The following is a 22,033-nucleotide window of genomic DNA, read 5'->3' on the forward strand; positions in this document are numbered from 1 at the left end:
TGATACAGGCTTAGCTAATCAGGAGGCCACTAGGCACTGTCACTGGATCACAGAGAGGCACAGATGCAAGCCACGCCCAACAAAACGCTCCTAAGAAGTGTTGCCAGAAACCTAGAGCCTCCTGCGACCATTTCTGCCACCACTCCGAAAACAAAGATAGCCTAAGAATGAAGCCAACGCCAACAGCAACATCGCTGAGATTCTTGGAGATGGTTCCCCTATCTGTATCCAGCAGTGGAATCGAGCCTCATTTTCTGAGCTCTCTAATTACTTGGGCCCCCAAATTCCATTTCTGTTTAAAGTTTTTGCCTCTTGCAACCAAGGGATTACTGACAAATACGTGCATTTCTTGCTAAGCCTTTAAGTATTGATAATAAAAGGTCTCTACAGACTGACAAAAAGTTCAAATTTGGGAACTTCAACCTTAAAGCACTTGAAGTAATAATACACATATAAGGAAATATTTTCTAATCTGTAAAGGGCTATATAAGTATTACTTATTAGTTTCACAATCAGTGGTGAAATATAATTCCCAATTATAACATATAAATAGTAATACCAAAAAACTAGCCAATACAATATCCGCTCTTCTATCAATATTCCAAAGGTATAGCTTTAAACTGTAATTTAAACAAATGCTCATTTAGTGCCAACTTGTCACCAGGCATATTTCTAAATAGTTTACTGATCTCAATCCTCATCAACAACCCCCATGAAATGGGCACTTCTATCTACCCAATTGTACAGAAGAGGAAACGCAGGCACTGGTGGAAAGGTTAAGAAACATGCCCAAGGAGTTCCCGTCGTGGCGCAGTGGTTAACGAATCCAACTAGGAACCATGAGGTTGCGGGTTCGATCCCTGCCCTTGCTCAGTGGGTTAAGGATCCGGCGTTGCCGTGAGCTGTGGTGTAGGTTGCAGATGCGGCTCGGATCCCACGTTGCTGTGGCTCTGGCGTAGGCCGGCAGCTGAAGCTCCAATTCAACCCCTAGCCTGGGAACCTACATATGCCGCGGGAGCGGCCCAAGAAATAGCAAAAAGACAAAAAAAAAAAAAAAAAAGAAAAACAAAAAAAAGAAAAGAAACATGCCCAAGATCACACAGGTATGAAGTGGTGGAGCTGGGATTTGGACCTGGTAGCCCAGCTCTAATCTCCTGAGCACCAATGTTCCGACTTTCTTTAAGCTGAACAAGTGGCCTGCAGCAAAGCAATTTATGCTCCGTAAATCCACATTAACATATGGCTACCATCTTCACAAAATCCTGCCTTTGCTGGCTTGCTTCCTCTATAAAGGCACCGCATAGTCATTGTTTCAAGTGCCATCCTTGGGAATCATTATGACAGCCCCTTCCTCAGTCCACCCGGGTCCCCATCCTGTCAGCTGCACCTGACATGCATCTCAAGTCCTCCCCTTCCCTCTCTGGCCTCATGTCTTCTGATCTTTCTATACTGAGTCAACTAACCTCTCATCTGGCTTCCATATAACCTCCTTCCCGAGCATCCCGCTTCCACATGGCCAATAATTTTTCTCTGAAAATACAGACCTCATCTCATCATCCTCCTGCTTTAAACTCTCATCAGCGGTCACTATAGAACCACTGCCTATAGAACAAAGTGGAAATGGCTTAGTTTTACACTGAAAACTCTTCACAGGTCCCCTAACCCACCTTTCCCATCTCATCTCCTTTCATGCTCTGAAGGGTATTTCCTGCTGTGAAGCAGAGCTTTGGAGACCTCTCTTGTTTCCCTTAACTTATTTAATTTACTCTCTCATATTTTAATAATTATACACTCTGCTTACAATTAATAAAACGAATTTCTTCTAAAACCTTCTGGTAATTTAAATCCACTCTCTATGACTGCTTTGCCATTATTATTCTGAATTAGTGGCTCTTTCATGAAAAGAAATAATTACTTTCTATATAAGCTAGAGTAAAATACAGGTTGCCAAAATTTTACTGGTTTGGGTCCAGGAAAGAGGTTTCTTAAGGTCAGAATCCCAAAATAATCTTCTGGTAGTAGATTAAAATCTCTTAAAGCTTTCAAAGACTAGTTGCAAAGCTAAAGGTGGTGAGGGCTGGGGGCTGGGGGCTTGCAAACAGCCTTGCTAGGAAGTGGGGAAAAGACAGAAATTCTCAGCTGGCCAACCAGGAAAAAGCAACATCTCTGACACTGTTCTGCTCTAATCATAAGTGGGAAGCCCAGTTTCCAATACTATATAGATTAGGCTTTCTGAACCATCACTGCACAGTTGACATTTTGGGCTGGATAATTCTCTGCTGCGGGGCTGGCCTGACCCTGGCCTCTGTCTACCAGATGTCAGTAGCACCTCCTCAGCTGTGACAACCAGAAATGTCTCCAGACACTGCCAAGTGTTGCCTGGGGGACAAATCACAGGCAGTTGAGAATCAATGCTCTAAATACCCAGGCTCACAGGTCAGCACCACTCCTCCTGAACTGTATTTTCTTCCTCTCCCTTCTTCGTGATCAAAAGTCAGAACATCCTTGAACATACAAAGTGAAAACCACACCAACGATGACGTACAATTTCGGTGATGATAGCAAAGGGATTGTTTCTGACAAGCAGCCAAATACTTATCGCTGCCCTTGCAAAGAATCAAACAGAAAGGGACAGGTAGAGAGACAGGAGGAACACATTTGTTTCTTGCTCAGATTAATAAGAAAGCTCCCTACAGGCTCATCTCTCGCCTGTCTCTCAGCAGCATCTGGGGTGCCATGGACAAGCCAATACCTGATCCTGGGAAAGTCACCTGCTGAGCCCTAGCCTGGGCAGAGCTGGGACACATCAGATGCTATGCCAATACAACTGATAATGTGGGGACACAAACAGGAAAACAGCACAGGTGCAACTTAATTTCAAGGTCCATTAGCAGCACAAAGGGGGGGGAAATGGCACTTCCAAATGCAGGCCCCGGAACTCAGCAGGGATATTTTTCATTTTCAGTTTTCAAATGCTAAGAAAAACAACTATGGTTCTTTTATTGAGAACAACATCCAAGCTCAAATATGCTGCACTTCAACCCCAAATGGTAGAATATGTTGCATGTTGGTGGACATTTAGAAAATGTCAGGGGAGTTCCTGTCATGGCGCAGTGGTTAACGAATCCGACTAGGAACCATGAGGTTGCGGGTTCGGTCCCTGCCCTTGCTCAGTGGGTTAAGGATCTGGCGTTGCCATGAGCTGTGGTGTAGGTTGCAGACGCAGCTCGGATCCCGCGTTGCTGTGGCTCTGGCGTAGGCTGGTGGCTATAGCTCCGATTAGACCCCTACCCTGGGAAACTCCATATACCACGGGAGCGGCCCAAGAAATAGCAAAAAAAAAAAAAAAAGAAAAAAAAAAGAAAAAAAGAAAAAGAAAAAGAAAATGTAGGGTTGCCTAATGCTCATTTGGACTCAATATCAGAAAACATCCTCTTGAGTTGCACCTGCATTTTCAATTTTATGACTGGGTTTCCCAACTCACCTTGCAATGGAAAGTGACCACAACATCAGGGATTGCTATCATGACCCTGTATGGCTTTTTATATTTTTTTGGCTTTTTAGGGCTGCACCCTTGGCACATGGAAGTTCCCAGGCTAGGGATCGAATCGGAGCTACAGCTGCTGGCCTACGTCACAGCCACGTGGGATCTGAGTGGCATCTGTGACCTACACCACAGCTCATGGCAATGCCGTATCCTTAACCCACTAAACAAGGTCAGGGATGGAACCTGCATCCTCATGGATACTACTCAGGTTCATTACTGCTGAGCCACGACGGGAACTCCTGTTTGGCCTTTTATTCAGCTGATGCCGAATGATGACAACAGGTTCTTGAGAGTATAAATAAGTACATTTGTGCGTGCGTGCACGTGCACACACACACACACACACACACACTCACACTTGTGCCCAGGCACCACCCCACCCCCTGGCCCCGCAACACAGAGTACTGTGCACTGTCCCCATCCCCTCAAATATTATACTCTAGAGTTGAAACAGCCACACATGAAAGCTTCACACCACCAAATCATCCATGGGAAGCTCAGTCGTGACGGACAAAAACAGAGTCATATTTCTTAGGCGGTGTCCACTGAGGTCTGAGAAAGGGCAATGAGATGCCAGGTCCTGCTTCTAAGCAAATCCTCATCCACAGAAATGGAGACGAGGAGCCAGAAGGAGGAACTCCTTGCAGCAGTGAAAATAACCTCTCTCCCCTCTACATAATCCAACCATGTGGACAGTATTTACTAAACACCTTCAACAGCCCGGCTTTGAACAAGACACTATGGGCAAAACGAGGACAAAAGCAGACAGTGTCAGTCCTCGGAAGTCAAGCACCTTTGCTATTACACACCTGTAGCCGCACAGCCCTCCCCACAGCGGGACATGGCCAAGAACTACAGACCCAATCCTATTCACTGCGTCCACTTCTTATTTCAAGATCACACATCCGGAGAAAAAGCAGAATTGGTCTTCACAAAAAACCAAAGTATCATTTTGACAAAGGCACATTCAAGCCCTTTCAGGGAGTAAACCTGGAGCAACCATGATTCGCTGAAAGTTTGTTTTAACCTATTTTTTCATTCATTTGATTCACCTTCCTCTCCCGTATGATAAACAGAGCTCAAAAATGCAGTTTAATCTGATTCTTGATTTTCATAAAGTTCATTTCCATCTAAATTTCTCTAGGGGAACATTCATTTTCACATAATAAAAAAACCCCAAGAGAAATAAATTTGGCAAGAAAATCCATTTTGGATAAAAGCCACATTGAACACAGCTAAACAGAGAAAGGAAAGGGGACACACACACACACATACACACACACATATCCCTAAAAGAAAATAAATTTAGGACTTCCTCTTCAACAGCTATGGTACCCAATTTAGATGCAGTTTATAGCCAACCAGAAGATATATCAAGGAGCAATAAGACACAACAGTAAGCAATCAGAAACATCAGTTAGCAATAAGACACCAGAGTAAGCAGTAAAGACACACCAGGGAGAACATTTCTGAGCAATTACCACATGTCTTAATGCAGAAAGGGAGAAAGAAAAACTCTGCTCAACTAGGATTGGAACCCTATAAAAATGAACTTTTTCACAGCTCAAGAGCCACTCCTGCTATGCCAAGAGGGTTTGAGGACTGCCAGCATGGCCAGGGATCAGGGGAAGGGCCAGAAAGCAAGGAGGTGCTGAAGCAAGTCACGAACGAGGACTAGGTACCCAAGTGCTTGTCCTTCTTTCTGCCACCTCCTTCTTTAGACTCGGCAAATTGAAAATATATGTTGGTTATTTAACAAGATATCAAGGGTCCTCCAACATCTGGGGACAATAAGCAAGATGCCCCGTATTCTTCATTTCACATCTCTATCCGCTGTGGCCAACACGGTGTCTGGACGAGAGTTTTTGCTTTGTTTTGTTTTTTAAATAGACAAGTCAGTCAAAGAAGCAGACCCTGAGACATGAAGAAATTCCCTATTAGACAGGATATTAAATATTCCAGGAAACTGTCAGCTCTCTAGGAACCTCTAAGAAAATGACAGTACATTTTTCTAGACTCACTCATTTGGGATGATTTACAAATGGAAGCAAGAAGAAGCCAACATGATCTCTGCTCTCATGGCACTAGGAGGTCTTCAGCTGAGCTCAGTAGCAAAGTCCACCTCCCAGTCAAATACTTAAACTCATAAAATCTGTGAAACTACATCTCTGAGATGCTGAGTAAATAAAACCATGTGTCTCCAAGGGTCAGGAACTATACTGGCATTTACTGGATGGTTACTAGCTGTTAGTTTCCTCTCCTTCCTTCCAACTTTTTTTCTGAGTCACAATCCATTTCTCTTTTCTATCTCTTTCTCAATAGCCTCAATTCTCCCCACCTTCAACGGTTACCTTCTGATGATAATGTTGGGAGCCTTGCAGAGTCACCCCCACTTACAGTGAGCATAGTTTATGTTATTTTTATGCATGTGTATTGTTTTCCTAATTGGCCAGTAAAAATCTCCAAGGTATGGAGTATGTCAGACATGAAATACGTAAATGAGGGAGAATGAGGTTAATTAGCAAAGGCATAACTCCAAATGTGCTCCCTTTTCCCCAAAAGGGAAACACACACACAAAATACTACAGTTCTTTAAATATTACCTAAAACACAGTACCTGTGGCACATCTTAAAGGAGCCCCACTCAAAGCCAATGACTTAGTGTGCTCTGAGATAATGGTTAACCGAGCGAACTAGCTCCATACACAGGGCTGAGATTGTGCTTCAAATAAGTAGCCACCACCTCCCTCCTACTTCATTCCACAATTTTAAACCCTGGCCTTGGAGCTCAGGTAGGAATGTCTCCCTGTGATCCTGGCACATAAACAGGACAGTCAGAGGCAGTGAGATTCCTTGTCAGGGAAGAGAATGACAGCAGACATGTTGACACAGGCCCTACAGGACAGAGGCAGTGGGAGGCAGAAATGTTAGAGGCAGACGGTCCCACTCGACCCCCAGAAATATTATCCTGCAGGACTGCCACGACACCAGATAAGACCTTTTCAATAGCATCTCCTCCTGGAAACAGGGGTGGAGGAGTGGAGCCTGGAGAGGCATGAGCTCCATTTATTAATAAGCAGCTCAACACAGTGGGAGGTTTTCTTGTCTAATTACAGAAGCTGTTGGAAACTGTAGGGAAGACAGGATTTATGGCCTAGATGACACTGCCTCTGTGTTGTAATTAAAAGTTATTTTTAATACCTCTGTTTGGTGGGATACTTTGGATTATTAGAAATACATTTTGCAATTGAAAACTTGCTAAAGGGCAAAGAACACAGCAGAAAGGTAAAACAGCAAGCTTGCACAATGTGAAACAATTAAATGTTTTGACATGGGGAGGTGGGACAGGGAAAGACTCTCTCTCCCACTTAAGGCTGTGATTTTCCTATAAGAAAGAGAGAGACAAAGGAGCCCCAAAAGTATACTAAAGGGGATTTTTAAAGTTGAAAAAGTAACCCAGCCACCTGTTTAGTCCATTAATGAGCATTTGGATACCACCCAACTCATTCACAACTATTCACCCAAAGTCCCTAATCCTAATCCTTATCCTTGAGCTCTCTGCTTTGTCCTAGGTCCCTAGGACATGACAGTAATCAGACTATCAAGCATAGGCCCTGGCTTAACCACAAAGGCCCAGAGGCTGATGCCAGGATAGGGGGATGGTCCAATGTGAGCTATGGACAATAGGTGTTGTGTGTATGATTTGGGATTTGTTTTCAAATCCATTTCTGTTCTTTCATCCAAAGGTCCGGTTTCAAAAAGGAGCCAGACAAAATGCATCTTGGTGCCAGTGAGTGGCTACAGCATCAGGTCAAGGTCAGGCAGAAGCCATTGATTTCCCCAGTGCCATTTCTCCAGAATCTCTATTTCCCCAGATACACAAAGGAGAAGGCACTTTCTGCAATGGCGGCTCTCCTTTAACAGCAGGGAGGAGAGAATCTATTATATGAAATAGACTTTTGAAAACTGTCTGATAAAAATGGGAAGGGAGAAGGATCTCTAACTGGCAGGAGCGTCCCAGATCTCCTCTGTATTTCATTTATCCCTGCTATGAATTGTCTCATTAAAAGTAATTCCAGGAGCTCATTATGGGAAATATGTCGCAGAAACCACCAGATATTACACACCATGATAAGACTACAAAAGCATTTTAAGGCGTTATTCAAAAACAAATTTAAAATGAGCTTTATCAAGTTTATGGGATTTATCCATAAGAACCAGTACCCTCTGGTATTCTCTTTGCAGTTCAAAGCAGGCTTTGACTTCACATCAGGGCAGAGAATTGTGGTTCTTACCTGCCACATTAATTTTCTCAAGTGCTACCAAGCTGGGAACAGCTGTGGTGGAGTTGGTCAAGTTTGTTCCTGTACCATTGATGACAAGGTTGTCCACCTTTGACTCCAACTTGCCAATACGCTGCAAAATGTTATCCAACAACACAGCAAGAGTCTTCTTCAAATCTGCAAGAGAAAAAGTACACAGTTCAAAAATCCTTGGCCCCTGCATATCTGTCCGGTGCACACACTCATGCTCACTCTCTTTCCTTCTCTCTCCACTTGAAGAAAATGTGGCATTATCACCAAGTGCCATGTGAAGACCTAAGAAACCACATCTTAAAGATGACAGAGGTCACATTCAAGTGGCCTAGAGAGTACAAAACTCATCAGTCTGTTCCTCAATACAAGTTTCGCAATAAGTGACATACAAACATTTCCGGCTACTAGGTCTAGAGAGAAAACTCCTTGGTACCTAGCATCCCACCAAAGCACCCTATTCAACTCTTCCTCCTTCTCATAGGGTGGTTACTGAGACCTAGAATGACAAGCTCCAAGTGCAGAAGTAACTTCCACATCAAGTTCTTTGTTATTTTTAGTGCTATACACACTAGTGTGTCCCAATTGTTTGCAACCTTTTTTTTTTTTTTTTTTTTTTTTTGCCTTACCCCACAGCATGTGAAAGGTCCACACTAGGGGTCAAAGCCATACCACAAGCCACTGCCATGACAATGCCAGACCCTTAACTGGCTGTGCCACTCAGAGAATTCTTGCAAAGTCTTTACTGCTGTTGATTACGTGTGGTAATACTTAATAAAAGTTACAGATCCAGATCCTAGGCATGATGGATAACTAAGATTCTTAAAGTAAAAGGCAGATCCATTCATTCATTCAAGACATACTTATTAAACAACGACTGTGTGCCAGGCATTGTGTGGGATGCAGGGATTGTTCTCTTATGGTGCTCACATGGAAGAGTTGATTCCCTTTCCCACATATCTGGCTGTGGCTTATGGAGAAGTATACTTCTCTCTGGATAATTTCAGACACATTATCCTCATGCTTATATAAGTTACTTATTAAGTTTGTACACAAGGTATTCCATACACACCGAGAGATTAATTTAGTCCCCTCTCCTCTGGAAACTCATAATCAAAGAAAAATAGTCTGACTTATACATGGGAGGAAGGCAGACAGACCACAGGATAGCAATCTGTATGGACAGAATTCAGACTCACTTATGAGTTGGGAGTGGGCCAGGGAAGTAGCATATAGTTTGGGGAGTAGGATGCAGAAGTCCTAATATGAGACAAATGGGAAGCTGCCACCTTCCATTCCACTGAGAACAGAGCGAACTCTCACTGAGCAGGTGCTCCGATCCGGCCAACAAAGAAATTCACACTGGATCAATCCACCAGCCCCAGAACACAGCCAGTAACCCTCGGCCAACAGCTCCCACAGCTTCCTATTTTGCCAGGACAAAAGAGAAGCTCATCCCAACAAAGACATGTAATTGATGCGGAAGTCTGTGTTCTTAGTGGTTTACAGACAGCATCACTGGAGCTGACTAAAACGACAAACAGAAACAGAGCCCACGTCTTTATCCTGAGAATCTGGTTCTATGTGCATCATCTCAATCTCTCCACCACTCCCCCCACACCAAACATCATAGTTTACAGTTTGTTGCGTAGCACTTAACAGTTTGTATCTTCACTCATTCTTGCAAATATCTGACCAGGTCTATTTTCTGCTCCTCAGTGTCTTCCTTACCCACAGGTAGTTAGCAAAATGAGCTGGCCATGACATTAGAACAATAGGCTGAAAATATAACAAAGAAGCTTGGAGGGAACTCGAGGTTCATGAATTCCCTATTACATGCCATGCATATTTATAAGGAATCCCTTTTATCTTTACATTCTGTGAGGTAGCTATGACTTCGTTTTGCAGATGAGAAAACTGAGGTTCACAGACGGGAAGCAATATGCTTAGAGTTACAGAGATCAAAAATTTCAGACCCTGGACTTGACTCAGGTCTGCCTAATTCCCTGACACCTCCCTGGGACCAGAAGTCAAGAGCCAGAGTAGAAAAAAGAAACTAAGTATGAAATTCGGCGACGTTCATCCACAGCAGAGTGATTAAGAGCCAAGCTTCAGAGTGTCCATCATGGCTCACTGGTTAACGAATCTGACTAGCAACCATGAGAATGCAGGTTCCATCACTGGGCTCTCTCAGTGGGTTAAGGACCCGGCGTTGCCGTGAGCTATGATATATAGGTCACAGACACGGCTTGGATCCCAAGTTGCTGTGGCTGTGGCATAGCTTGGTAGCTACAGCTCGAATTTGACCCCTAGCCTGGGAACTTCCATATGCTGAGGGTGCAGCCCTAAAAAAAAAAAAAAAAAGAGCCAAGCTTCCTAAGTTTAAGTCCTCACTCTCCATTCCTGTATCCTTATTTGTAAAAGAGTGAAAAAGAGTAAGTCTATCTCTATGGGCTTGTTATGAGAACTTAATGAGTTAATTTTGAGAAAATATTTTGAACACTGCCCAGCACATTTAATAAGCGCTACATAAGGGCCTGTTACATAGATAAATAAAAAAGAAAACCTTTGGAAAATGCTCTCCTCCTTCCTGGAGAAATCTCTCCCTGAGTAATACACAGCTTTATCACTTTATCCAGAAGGTCATGAGATCACTCTCCTCCAGGGGCTGTAGTCCCACAGTTAGCATGACTCACAGCCTGTCCCTGACATGTCATTAGCTGGCATGGGCAGCCACGGGCAGCCACTGGCTCTGCCCTGACACTAAGTCTGAAGCGCTGACTGCTTGTCCAGAGCTCTGAAGATGGCCAGAGGCTAGTCATGCAGATGGGGCAATGGGGTCACTCAGAGGTGGCCAGTTTCACTGCAAAGAAACTGCTCCTCAGATAAATATCAATCTCTCCTATTTCCAGAGGGCCCCATCTCCAGAGCCTGTATCACTAACCACGGAGTCCACGTGTAAAAATGGCATTTAATCACTGCCAGAAATTGCAGTGACCCAGACACAGAGTCCCTGACCCTCTAGTTTGAGTTAATTCAAGGTTTCTCAACTTCAACACAATTGACACTTTGGGACAGATAATTCTTGGCTGTACGTGTCGGGGAACGGGGTGGGGGGCTGTCCTGAGGAGTGTAGGGTGTTTTAGCAACATCCCCAGACTCTAGCTACTAAATGACAGTAGAACCCCCCCCCCCAAGTGACAATCAGAAATGTCTCTAGACATTGCCAGTGTCCTTTGCAGAGGGAGGCACAACTGCCCCTACCCCACTTGAGGACCACTGAATTAGGTTCATTCTGGGAAGTACAATGAGGGAACTGGAGCCAAAAGAAGCCTGGCCAGGCTGCAGGTCACACAGGGGCTGATAATGTTTTGCAACCTTTTTGCCTTTTTGCTAAAAGGCAACAAGACAACTAGACAGAGTGCCTCCACCCGTAGTTATTGGTGATGGCACACACCCTAGGTAGAATACAAAGCTGTCACGTCACCTTAGTTAAGGGACCCTATTCCTCAATTCTTGCAATGCAGAATTTCATCAATTAATAAATGTGACCTACTATCCCGTGTTGATCCTCACCTACCAGAGATGGACCTTTTGTGACTGGGCGACATAGTGTGAATAAAGGGATTCATGAGGACGAGAAGGATGTTGATGTTCACCATCACCAGAACTGCCCTAATGCTACCACTGCTGCTATTGCTACAGTCGCTGCTGCTGCTGCTGCCCTTCCACCACCACTACCATTTACCGAGTCTTATGTGTCAGCTCCTGTCCTAAGCACTTTACATGGATGAACTCATGCGACTCTGCCAAGACAATATGTGAAACAGGTTGTCATTCCTATCTCCATTTTACGGGGTAGTAAACCACAGTATAGAGCAGTTAACTTTTTTGTCCCATGTGACTGTAGATCCAGTGTCCAAACCCAGACAATCTGGTTCCAGGCCCCACAGCTCTTATCCACCATGCTGCACTGGCCCTTAAGGACCACTATGGGCCTGCCAGCCAGCAGCCATCTCTGACCTGCTGCTTCTCAACATACTTAACAGGAATTAACCTCTGGGCTTCTGCTACTTGGTTTTTTTTTTTTTTTTTTTTCCCCACTGTACAGCAAGGGGGTCAGGTTATCCGTACATGTATACATTACAATTACAGTTTTTCCCCCACCCTTTCTTCTGTTGCAACATGAGTATCTAGACATAGTTCTCAATGCTATTCAGCAGGATCTCCTTGTAAATCTATTCTAAGTTGTGTGTTTTTGTTAAATCATATTCCAACCACCCTCTAGGCTCACTGATGCCTGTTCTGTGAGCAACCCCAAAACTAAAATCAATGAAGTATCTATCGTCTCCCTTAAAATGAAAATTAGGCGATCACAAAAACCTTGGCTTCTCTAGATACTTAACCTGGGCAGGCAAGCCTTCCCTCCCAATCTGAAAAAAAAAAAAGTTTATTTTCAACACAAGCAGTTATTTGAGTCACTACTTCAAAGCAACCCAACACAAGATACTATGTCAATAAAACACACCAGGGCAAAGATGATCCCAAGCTCATCTTCATATCTTTACCAACTGGCACAGTGCCTGACACTTTAATCAGTAAGTGTGCTACCTAAGTGAACAAGCGAATGAGTGAACCAACCAATAAAAGAACTACAGCCTTCCCACAGTAAAGCCAAATCAACTACACCTTTCTAGGTGATTAGACTGTTTTTCACCTTTGTATTTTACAACTGAACCTGCAAAAATGATTAAGAGTTATATTGCAATTTTAAACTAATACCAGAATATTTTTGTACATGTTTTAGTCTTTTTTTTTTTTTTTAGGGCCACCCCTGTGGCATATGGAAGTTCCCAGGCTAGAGGGTCAAGGCAGAGCTGCAGCTGCTGGCCTACACCACAGCTACAGCAACACAGGATCTGAGCTGTGTCTGTGACCTACACCACAGCTCACGTCAATGCCGGGTCCTTAACCCACTGAGCAAGGCCAGGGATCGAACCCGCAACCTCACGGTTCCTAGTCGCATTTGTTTCCACCGCGCCACGATGGGAACTCCTGTGTTTTAGTCTTAATGATAACCCATAGATTTGACAAGACTGAACACCCAAAAATAAGTTCTAGAGAGTTTAATAAAGAAATGCAGGTGAAAATATTCCTCCAAATACTAGTATAATATTTTAATATTTATCACTGTATTTTACAGTTATTATAGCCGTAAAATGTGTCCTCAGCAGGATTACAGTTTCCAATTACTAACAGGCTTTTAAAATTGTGTTTGTGTTTCAAAGCCTCAGCAATAAAAATCTAATCCTAACATTACTACTGCAATTCTGCATTCCTAAAACTTACTGTACATAATAGAGATGAGATCAAAGTAGTTGAAAACACTGAAAATATCCCTCCAGCGGAAGTAAGCTTTCGCTTCTATCATGCCAGGAGTTTTTTGATAAAGGGTGAGATCAACAGAATCTCAGAACAGGTGTTTGTCAGCACCTGTAAGTTTTCCTTCCTGGAAAGCCATGACATTAAGGATAAGAAGGGGCTGAAAAATGCTGCCACATCCTTGAGTAGGACAGCCAAGGAGATACCACTGCCAGCGATGCTCTCCCCCCCAGCTAGAGTCCAGGAGACCAGGATCTCAGCAGAAAGGGCATCCTGCTGGTGGAAAAAGATCTATCAGCTTATAGGTCTATCAGCTAAAATCATCAGCCTGGGTGGTAAGCCCTCATTGCCCAGATCATCAAGTCAATCAATATCTGAGGGATTATCAGGAAAGACTGTGCTTGAGGCCAATCCTGGCCCCACCCCATTCCCCTGGGACAGGCTTCCAAAGCAGTGGTTCTGCCACCCACTGCCCATCAGGCTCTGCTGTGGAGTCAGAGGTCCCAGGCTCCATCGTCAAGTCACTGGGTTGAAACCCAAAGAACCCAGGTGGCAAGAATTCTGGGCATAGCCACTATGGAGCACTATGTTTAAGGATTAGCTGCCACGATTCACTGGCAGAGAACCAAATATGCAATGAGCAAGGACTAATGTCAGAACTGTCAGAAATCATTTACATCTGGGCTTGCTCCTAATGCAAATCCCTCTTCCTGGAGGCTGAGGGTGGAGCACAGACAGCAGAACCATGGCGCATTGTCACTTGCTGCTCTGGAGAAACCGCAAAGACAGGGCGTTAATGAGAAAGGAAGGTGCTAATGAAAAAAGAATTAACCTCAACCTCTCATTCCCACTGACTGCCAGGAATGTCAAGTTTCATCAGTTACAGGTTTTTAAATTAATTTTAAAGTGACCTTTCCATAGGAAGTTAATATGGCTAGAGTTACGACCAAAATATAGTCCATTCATTATGTACAAGGACATTCACAGCAGTATAAGTTATAAAAGAGAACAGTGTTATTTATTATAGATAAGAACTGGGAACTACCCAAATACCCAACAAAAAAAGTTACATTACATTAGGTCCATCTATGCACAGGATGGAATTGCTAGACTGGAACCCGGGGAGGGTGGGGAACAGATCTGTCCTCTCATCTCTGTTTATCTCCACAAGCTAGTGACATCAGGAGCTCAAGAAATGTTTACTGAATGGGATGAAAAAGGAAAAGTGTAAAGCCATTAAAAAATCTACTAGATGGAGTTTCCATTGTGGCCCAGTGGTAACAAATCCAACTAGTATCTATGAGGATGTAGGTTCATTCCCTGGTCCTGCTCACGGGGTTAAGGATCTGGCATTGCTGTGGAGTAGGTCACAGATGCAGCTGTGTTGCTGTGGCTGTGGTGTAGGCCAGGAACTGTAGCTGCGATTCGATTAGACCCCAAGCTTGGGAACGTCCATATGCCACAGGTAAGCAACCCCCCCAAATATAACAGATGAGAAAATACAACAAAGATGAATTTTAAAGACTTTCTATAATATATTCCATATTTTTAAAATGAGCATACACACATATCTACCTGCGTTTAAGTAAAGGACTGGCAAGAAACCAAATTTATCTGGGTTTGGAGGTAAGGAGTAGTACATTTCTTATTCTTCTTTATTTGTCAAAATGCAAAGTTGGGTTTGGGATCATCTCTGCCCCACTGTGTTTTATGGACAGTATCTTTTATCTTGGGTTGAACAGCATTGAAATAGTGACTAAAATGGCTGCTGGACTTGAAAGTGCATTTTTTTTTCCCCCTTTCTAATTGGGAAAAAAAAAAGAAGCTGACCCAGGAAAAGTGTCTAGAGGGTCCCAGGCTTTCCAAAGCCTCACGTTTCAGATGCTCTGAATTTTCTATCAAAGTTCACATTATGCTGACAATCACAAAGGCATGAAATGCTATTTGCAGATGCATATAGTACAGTGTATTCTACCCTCAGGACTCAAGGATACTGGCCACAGGAACCCCCACATTCAGTAAGAAGACACCTCCCATCCAAGAAGCATCTCCATCATTGACCCTCGTTGCCTCATCTCATCCGAGTCCTTCGAGTCACACACTGGACACCTCTTTCCTGCAGCTACACTCCTAAATGTGCCCTTCACCATGCAACTGTCACAGGCAGCAGGACCAGGTCACAAAGCAAAGCAAGCTATCACCTCCCAGGGAAAGAGCAGCTCAAAAGCTCAGTCTCACTGACTGTCATGCTCTCCTGGGTTAGCTATACAGAAGTAAGCTTTGACCTGAACTTGGACCTAGAAGTGAATGCTCTTCCTGTGGTGTGGCGGGGAGAGTCAATAGTATTTCAAGAACTTCTAGGCAGCAGAATCTGGGATGAGATCATATATAAGCCTATGGACAATAGAAGTGCTTTACAGAATCTTTTAACCTCCAGAATGGTGTTCTTGGGATGTTCTCTCAATTTTCCTGACACTTGGCCAACTGCATGGAATAGGAGTCAAACAAATTAGCCCTTTGTACAGAAAAGGACTCAGGCTCTGAAAGGTCAAGTCCACTGTTACCCAAAGTCCCCCTGACTCCAGGCCATCTTCCCTGTGGGAAAGGGCAGCCGTGGCACAGCCCTCCCAACTCACCACCCTCACCAGCAACAGTGCCCTGGCCGACGGTGCCCACTTCCAAGACAAAGTGATCTTGGCCATACCCTGATTATCTCACACCCACAAAGGAAAGCTTTATCTTTTGATCAAGACAATGACAATCACGAGTTCTGTGTCTAAGATGCCAAAGTCACTCTGTGGCGATAACTTTTAGAAAGGGACCCCAGAGACGAGTCAAAGAGCATCTGCCTAGAGTCCAGAGCCACAGGTCTTAACACTGGGCCCAGTGTCAGCGCAACCTCGGTGATGCTGGTGGACAAGCCTTGCCCATCTTGTCTAGGATGGCGTGGCAAGACTGTCTTCCTCCAGAGCACAGCTTACTTCCTCTCCTGTCTGGTAGGGCCCCGTTGCCTGTAAACCCCAAGGACAGCTGCATAAACAGCTTCCTAAAGTCCTGTGTTCAAATGAATAAAAAAGGTCAGGTCTACATGGACAATCCTGGTTGGATGGTAACACCTGCAGGTACATGCAGGCCAGGGTTAGTGATAACTTATAAGAATGAATGTTCTTTACTAATCTAAGTGCTCTGGTAAGCTTGGCCACATGCCATCCTGAGAACCAGCCCATGAGTTAAGTGGTATTATACCCTCTATTTTACAAAAGAGGAGGCAGGCTTTTAAAACATCAGCGACTTGCTCAAGGTCACACATCTAGTGAGGAGCCACACATAAACATGTTTCATCTGCTTTCTAGTATCAACAACTGTTCCCATGTCAAGTTGGGCATAATAGCTCCCTGGAGCCACCTGGACACCAAGTCCAGAGGGAATCTCTTGTTTTCTGTCTCACTAAAAACTTTACCGAGTTACCATAATTTCCAAATTAGCCTCATCTGTAACTGTACCACATGGAGTCAGAGTGGGGCCAACCCTGCTGCTATTCACTCATGACTTCTACCATGTGCCAAGCATGTGCTAAGGCCCTGGGGTCAGCAGGGACAAAAGAGACATAACTCCCTGCTCTCTGGGGGCTTACATTCTAAGTAGGGGAGAGAGTTGAAAACAAAGACCATGACTCTGTGTCATGACAGGTTGTTTAAGTGTCATGAAGTATGAGAATGAAGCAGAGGTGGGGCCCTGCTTCTGAAAGGGGAGGAGAGAGGGACTGCTGGGGTAAAGGCATGCAGCTGGAGGAAAGAGCAAACACAGAGGCTCAGAGGCATGGAGATGCTCAGCCATCACCTCACAGCTGGCCTTCCAGGCAGGCACGAGAAAGGTGGACAGCTCTTCAGGGTGGCCTTGAGCGCTGTCCAAGCAGTTATGGCACTGCTGGAAGCGGAAAGACCTCCTTCAGAGGTGGGACATTGAGCCTGAGGCTAATCCCTTCACACCTGTGTTCCCTCCTCCATCCAAGAGGAAGAGATGGTGCCCTGTGAAAAAAAGGGGGGGGGGGCTCCAGGACAAAGGGAGCACAGGAAAGGGCCTCCACTTCCTCCCAGAGACCCAGGTTCTGACTGCACTCCTGTCTCTAACACTCCCAGGGTCCTCCTCAGACTTCAGAATGGGCTGTCATGAACGTAGTCAGGTTGGGGTGGGGATGCTGGCTGGGCGGAGCTTATACCACAGGATCCCTGGAAAAGCCCCAAAGAGGCTGATTTCAGATTCCAAGCTTTTGAAAGCAGAGAGCCCTTTCTTGAATCACCCCAGCCACCATAGAGTAACCACGGCCTCCTGACACCCCAAACCACCCCACTCTCTTTTCCCCCACCAGTTTCACTCCATAAACAGTGTACTTTCCCCTCAAGGGCAGAGAATTTCTGCTTTGGCAATGGTGGTTTTCCACATCACCCAGCCCTCCAAGAAAACAGTCCCTTGATCAGATTTGGAAGAACAGAGGCAAAAAGAAAAAAAAAAAAAAAAAAAGAAAAGCAAGAAACCTTCACAGGCTTATCCAATGAAATTCAACATACATTTTTTTTTCTTCTTTTGCATAGGAGAGGTGGAGTGAAACACACGGAAAAGCTCTTGTCTGACTGTTGGAGCATTACCTTTGTCTGCTACACAGGCAGGAGCTACATTTCCGGAGCAGCCTGAGGCCATCATACCAGCAACACAGTAAGCCACCCCCACCCAACACCAGCTTTTGAACAGAACCCTAAATGGTGTTACCGTCCTGAAAATGGACATCCCCAGGCCAACAAGGGCCACAGAAGTCCCAAACTGCTATGGCTCCAGTGCCCCCTGGCCAGCACCCAAAAGCCCCACCTTGGCTCTCCATCCTCATGGCCTCAAGGAAACAGAAAGAACTTCCTTCCTCTTCACCTCCTCTCCCCGGGTGGGGGTGACAGTGGACAGATGGGCAGGACCACGGCCAGGCTCCCGCCTAAGAGCATCCGTTCCCCCACAAGCCGCTGCCCGCATCACACTGAGACCACAGCCTGCAGGGCCACAGCACCCACTGCTGTCTGCCTGCTTCCGCCACATCATCACCTGCCACTGCCCTGCGAATAGTGCTCCAGCTGCAGGTGTGCCTGCTCTGCTCCTGGAGTGCCTTAGGACCTGACACACACCTGCCTCCTGCCGGCATGCTCTGCCCCGAGCTCCCACCTCCCAAACTGTCCCCAACCCCTCAACCCCAGCAGCTTATTGGTATCACTGGGCTAAAAGATGCCTCCTGGGAGAGGCCTTCTTCGTCTTGCCCAAAGTAGCTCCTCAAGTACTTTTTAAAAAATCCCATCTCCCTGTGTCATTTTTCTTCCTGGAATTGACTGCCATCTGTCATCCTCTTGTTTATTATTGCTCCCCACAAACGAGTGTAGCCTCCGTGAGAGCAGGAACCCTGTCAGTCTTTTCCCAGCTGTGCATACAAAGCTCAGCAGCACTGAGACGCCAGCTTATGGCAGAGACAGCTCCCAAAGCGCCCAGCTGAAAGATCAGAGCCAATCCAGGGGCTGATCTAGGCCCAAGGAGCCCAGGGAGCCAGAAGCCAGGAGGCAAGCCAGCACAGGTGTATGGACTGGAAGCCAAAGGCAACCAGGTAGCAAGGAAAAGGGACTGGGGTGGGGGTGTTGGCAGAGAAGCTAAGGGCTCATAGCTGCTTCAGCCTGAGTTGATGACCAGTCCAGGGCACTGTGTCCCAGCGCCCAGAGGATAAACAGGTGAGAAAGATCAGGGTTAGTAAGGTATATATGGACCCTGGAGGGCCGGGTGGGGGTGGGGGGGAGTTTCTCATCACCTGGGTTTCTATTTCTGTTACTTGGGAGAGTATAAGTCGGCCAGGCCTGGCCTGTTAGATAAGAGCTGATCACTGGGGATCAGAATTTGGAATCAGGCCATGGGAGACAGAGATCAGTTCACCCCAGAAACAAGCCTGGCATTGACTGCGGCCAGTGACATCATTCATGACACAATTCCCGGGAAATCAAGGTCAGGCATGGCCCTGCCGTGCGGGCCTGGGGGATGCAGTGGAGTGGGTACTGGGGAAGGCTCTGGCTCCATGCCCTTCTCCACAGTGACCCCAGAAACGCCCTCCACACCCCAGGAGTGAAGGCCCTGACTCTTTAACACGGGCTGCCTGGGACAACTGCCGGGCACTCCTCTGAATAACCACATCTCAAAAGAAAGTCACAAGTCTCTCTTCAAATCACCAGAACGAGGATCAGAGATATGCTGGAAAACTCTTCTACTGCTGTCTGAGGACTAATCAAATTAACCACCAACAGCCCCCGTGTTTCAGGAACCTGACAGGTGGCAGCGCCTTAGTGCATCACACTCATCTGGGGAGATGAGGACTGGGCCTCCCCTCTGAAAGGAGCATGTGTCTCCAGGACCCGGACTGCGCAGCCAGGACCTGCTGGCTCCAAAACCTCTGCTCCTGCATGACAACCCCCACCTGCTGCTAGAAGCAGCTTTTCCAGAGGCTGGAGAATCCTGCCTTTGGGAGGTGCTCCTTACAAAGATGTCGGAGAGGGTCCAAAGGCAGAAATGAAAGGGTCTTGGAACCCCAAACAAAGTCCCAGAGATACAAGGACTGACCAGGGCCTATGGAGATCAGGGACTGACAACAGTTCTGGCCCAGGACCAGACAGTAAACATCTTAGGCTTTGCATTCCCTGTGGCAACTACTCAGCTCTGCGATTTGAGTGCAAAAGCAGCCACAGACAAGGCATAAACAGTGGGCGCTGGGTTCCAAACCCTTTCCATATGAAAACAGAAGGATCTGGGTCAAGGCCACGGGTGCCCTGGGAAATTATTGAATCAAAGAGGGACATGATCAGATGAGTGTTTCAAAGTTAACTGAAAAATGGATTCAGCATGCTCTAGATGTTCTGAGAAATAAATACTGGTATTATCATGTTCCTCTGTTATTACAGTTGTTGTAAACAAATAGCAGTGTTTGTGTTTCAAAAAACTTTTATTTACAGAGGCAGGAGGGGCTCTAAAAGTGACCCGCAGGTCATGGTTTTCTGAACACTTCTGCTCTTGCATCTGAAGACAGTTTTAATAAATCAGTTATAATCTAAAAATCAGCAATAATCTAAAAAGCAGCTACTATGATCTTCAAACACCTGCCACAGCTACTGAAGACACATTTATAGCACATTAAGAGCCTCTGAATATATCAATATGGGGGTGGGAGAAGGAAGGGTTTTTTTGGGGGGTGGAAGGGGTTCTATTAAGGCGATTCGTTCAAACCAGACACAGATTCCAGCCACAGGGGGTCAGCTCTTCCCTCTTACAGAGTGGACATCTGGGCAGTGCTCTGTACACAGCCTGCATTTGGGGCAGAAAAAGAAATGGCAAACCAAAGGCTCACGCATCCTTACTCTACTCCGCCAGCCCAGCCAGACCACAGACTCTCCTGCAGTCTTTGTAGCTCATCTGACACCTGATGTCAATCCCCAGAGCTGCCCAGCTGTTGACATGCCTGCAACCCCGCTCCTGAGGGACTCCAGGGGAAGCTCCCATTGTCACCGTGGTTCTCTAGCTTTCTGGGACTGGTCCTGGACTAGACCATCTGGCTCAACCCCAGCTGTTGGTGCCCAAAACTGAGAACCAGGTTGAAAAGTAAAATGTCAAATTTTTAAATAATAAAATCCACTTATCTGCTTGAGAACTTGCATAAGATGCTCTTCATACAGTGGTTTCCCAAGGTGGGGAGGGGGGAAATTTTGACCCCCTTAGCCTGGAAACACTTTTTATGCTCCTGGCCTCCAGTGGGTAGAGATAACCAGAGATGCTGCTAAACATCCTACAAGGCACAAACAATCCCCAACACAGAGACTCATCCGGCCCCAAACGACAAGAGTGATGAGGTGAGGACCTCTGTCTCTGTGAGATTTAACCACATAATGATGGCCAAACCTCAAGCACATATGCACAGGCCAATTCAACTCCCGAATCTCAGCCCCCAAGACCCCTTTGATTGGCATGTCGCATTGGTTAGACGAAAGTGAAAGATAGCTTAGATTATGCCGATGGGGCCATTTGGTGGTTTCTTTGTTGTTTTTAAGAAAAAGAATGATTTGGCTAAGGTTCATCTGTGAAGAGAGGAAGCTGAAATAAATGTCTGCAATTTCTCTGAGCTCCAAAGCCCTATGATTATAAGCATTTAAGGTGGCTGACATTCTAACAGACAATAACTTGGTAACTGGGGGTTTCGATAACTTTCTGAAAAACATACTGTCTTGGTGAGGTTGAAAAGCTAAGACAAGATCATTGCTCTTTAGAGTGTGGAGGACACCCACCCTGTGAGATGCTTAACAGGAGATGAGAAATAACACTGATCCAGACAACTAGAAAAAATAGTCTATAAATTTACCATTCACGTGGCTTCTTTCTTCCCATGGGAAAGGCTTGAGAGAGACCAAGTTGAACATAAGGAGGAAATTACTACTGGACTAGACCCCTTTTCCTTCAAATGTGTAACATGGCATGTGCTGGACTAGAAACTTGAAAACAGCTGTTTTACTTGTGACATCTACTTGTAACACACTGGTACCACGGATGGTGACAATTTGCTTTATTTATATTTTTCTGGTGGTTTATCTATAATATTTGGGAAATATTACAGAAGGTCTAAGCCAATGAGTAATGTAATATGCACCCTCTGCAAAACTACCTAGTTGTTTTTCAGTGTCGGCTCTCAACTCTCATTTTTTGATCCATAAGATCAAAGAAGGTGACATTTTAT

The 22,033-nt window shown here is 45.4% G+C and overlaps 1 protein-coding gene across 6 annotated transcripts in view; it reads right to left on the bottom strand.

The window, feature by feature from the left end:
- MGAT5 (mannosyl (alpha-1,6-)-glycoprotein beta-1,6-N-acetyl-glucosaminyltransferase) overlaps positions 1–22,033 on the bottom strand; it is a 374,468-nt gene that overhangs the window by 196,542 nt on the left and 155,893 nt on the right. For all 6 annotated transcript variants that reach the window (XM_021075187.1, XM_021075189.1, XM_021075184.1 and 3 more), the window contains exon 3: positions 7,843–8,007. In XM_021075187.1, coding sequence (XP_020930846.1) covers positions 7,843–8,007 — 165 coding nt within the window. The remainder of the gene's footprint in view (positions 1–7,842; positions 8,008–22,033) is intronic.

This window comes from Sus scrofa, chromosome 15, assembly GCF_000003025.6.
Source record: "Sus scrofa isolate TJ Tabasco breed Duroc chromosome 15, Sscrofa11.1, whole genome shotgun sequence".
In the NCBI taxonomy this organism is placed as follows: domain Eukaryota; kingdom Metazoa; phylum Chordata; class Mammalia; order Artiodactyla; family Suidae; genus Sus; species Sus scrofa.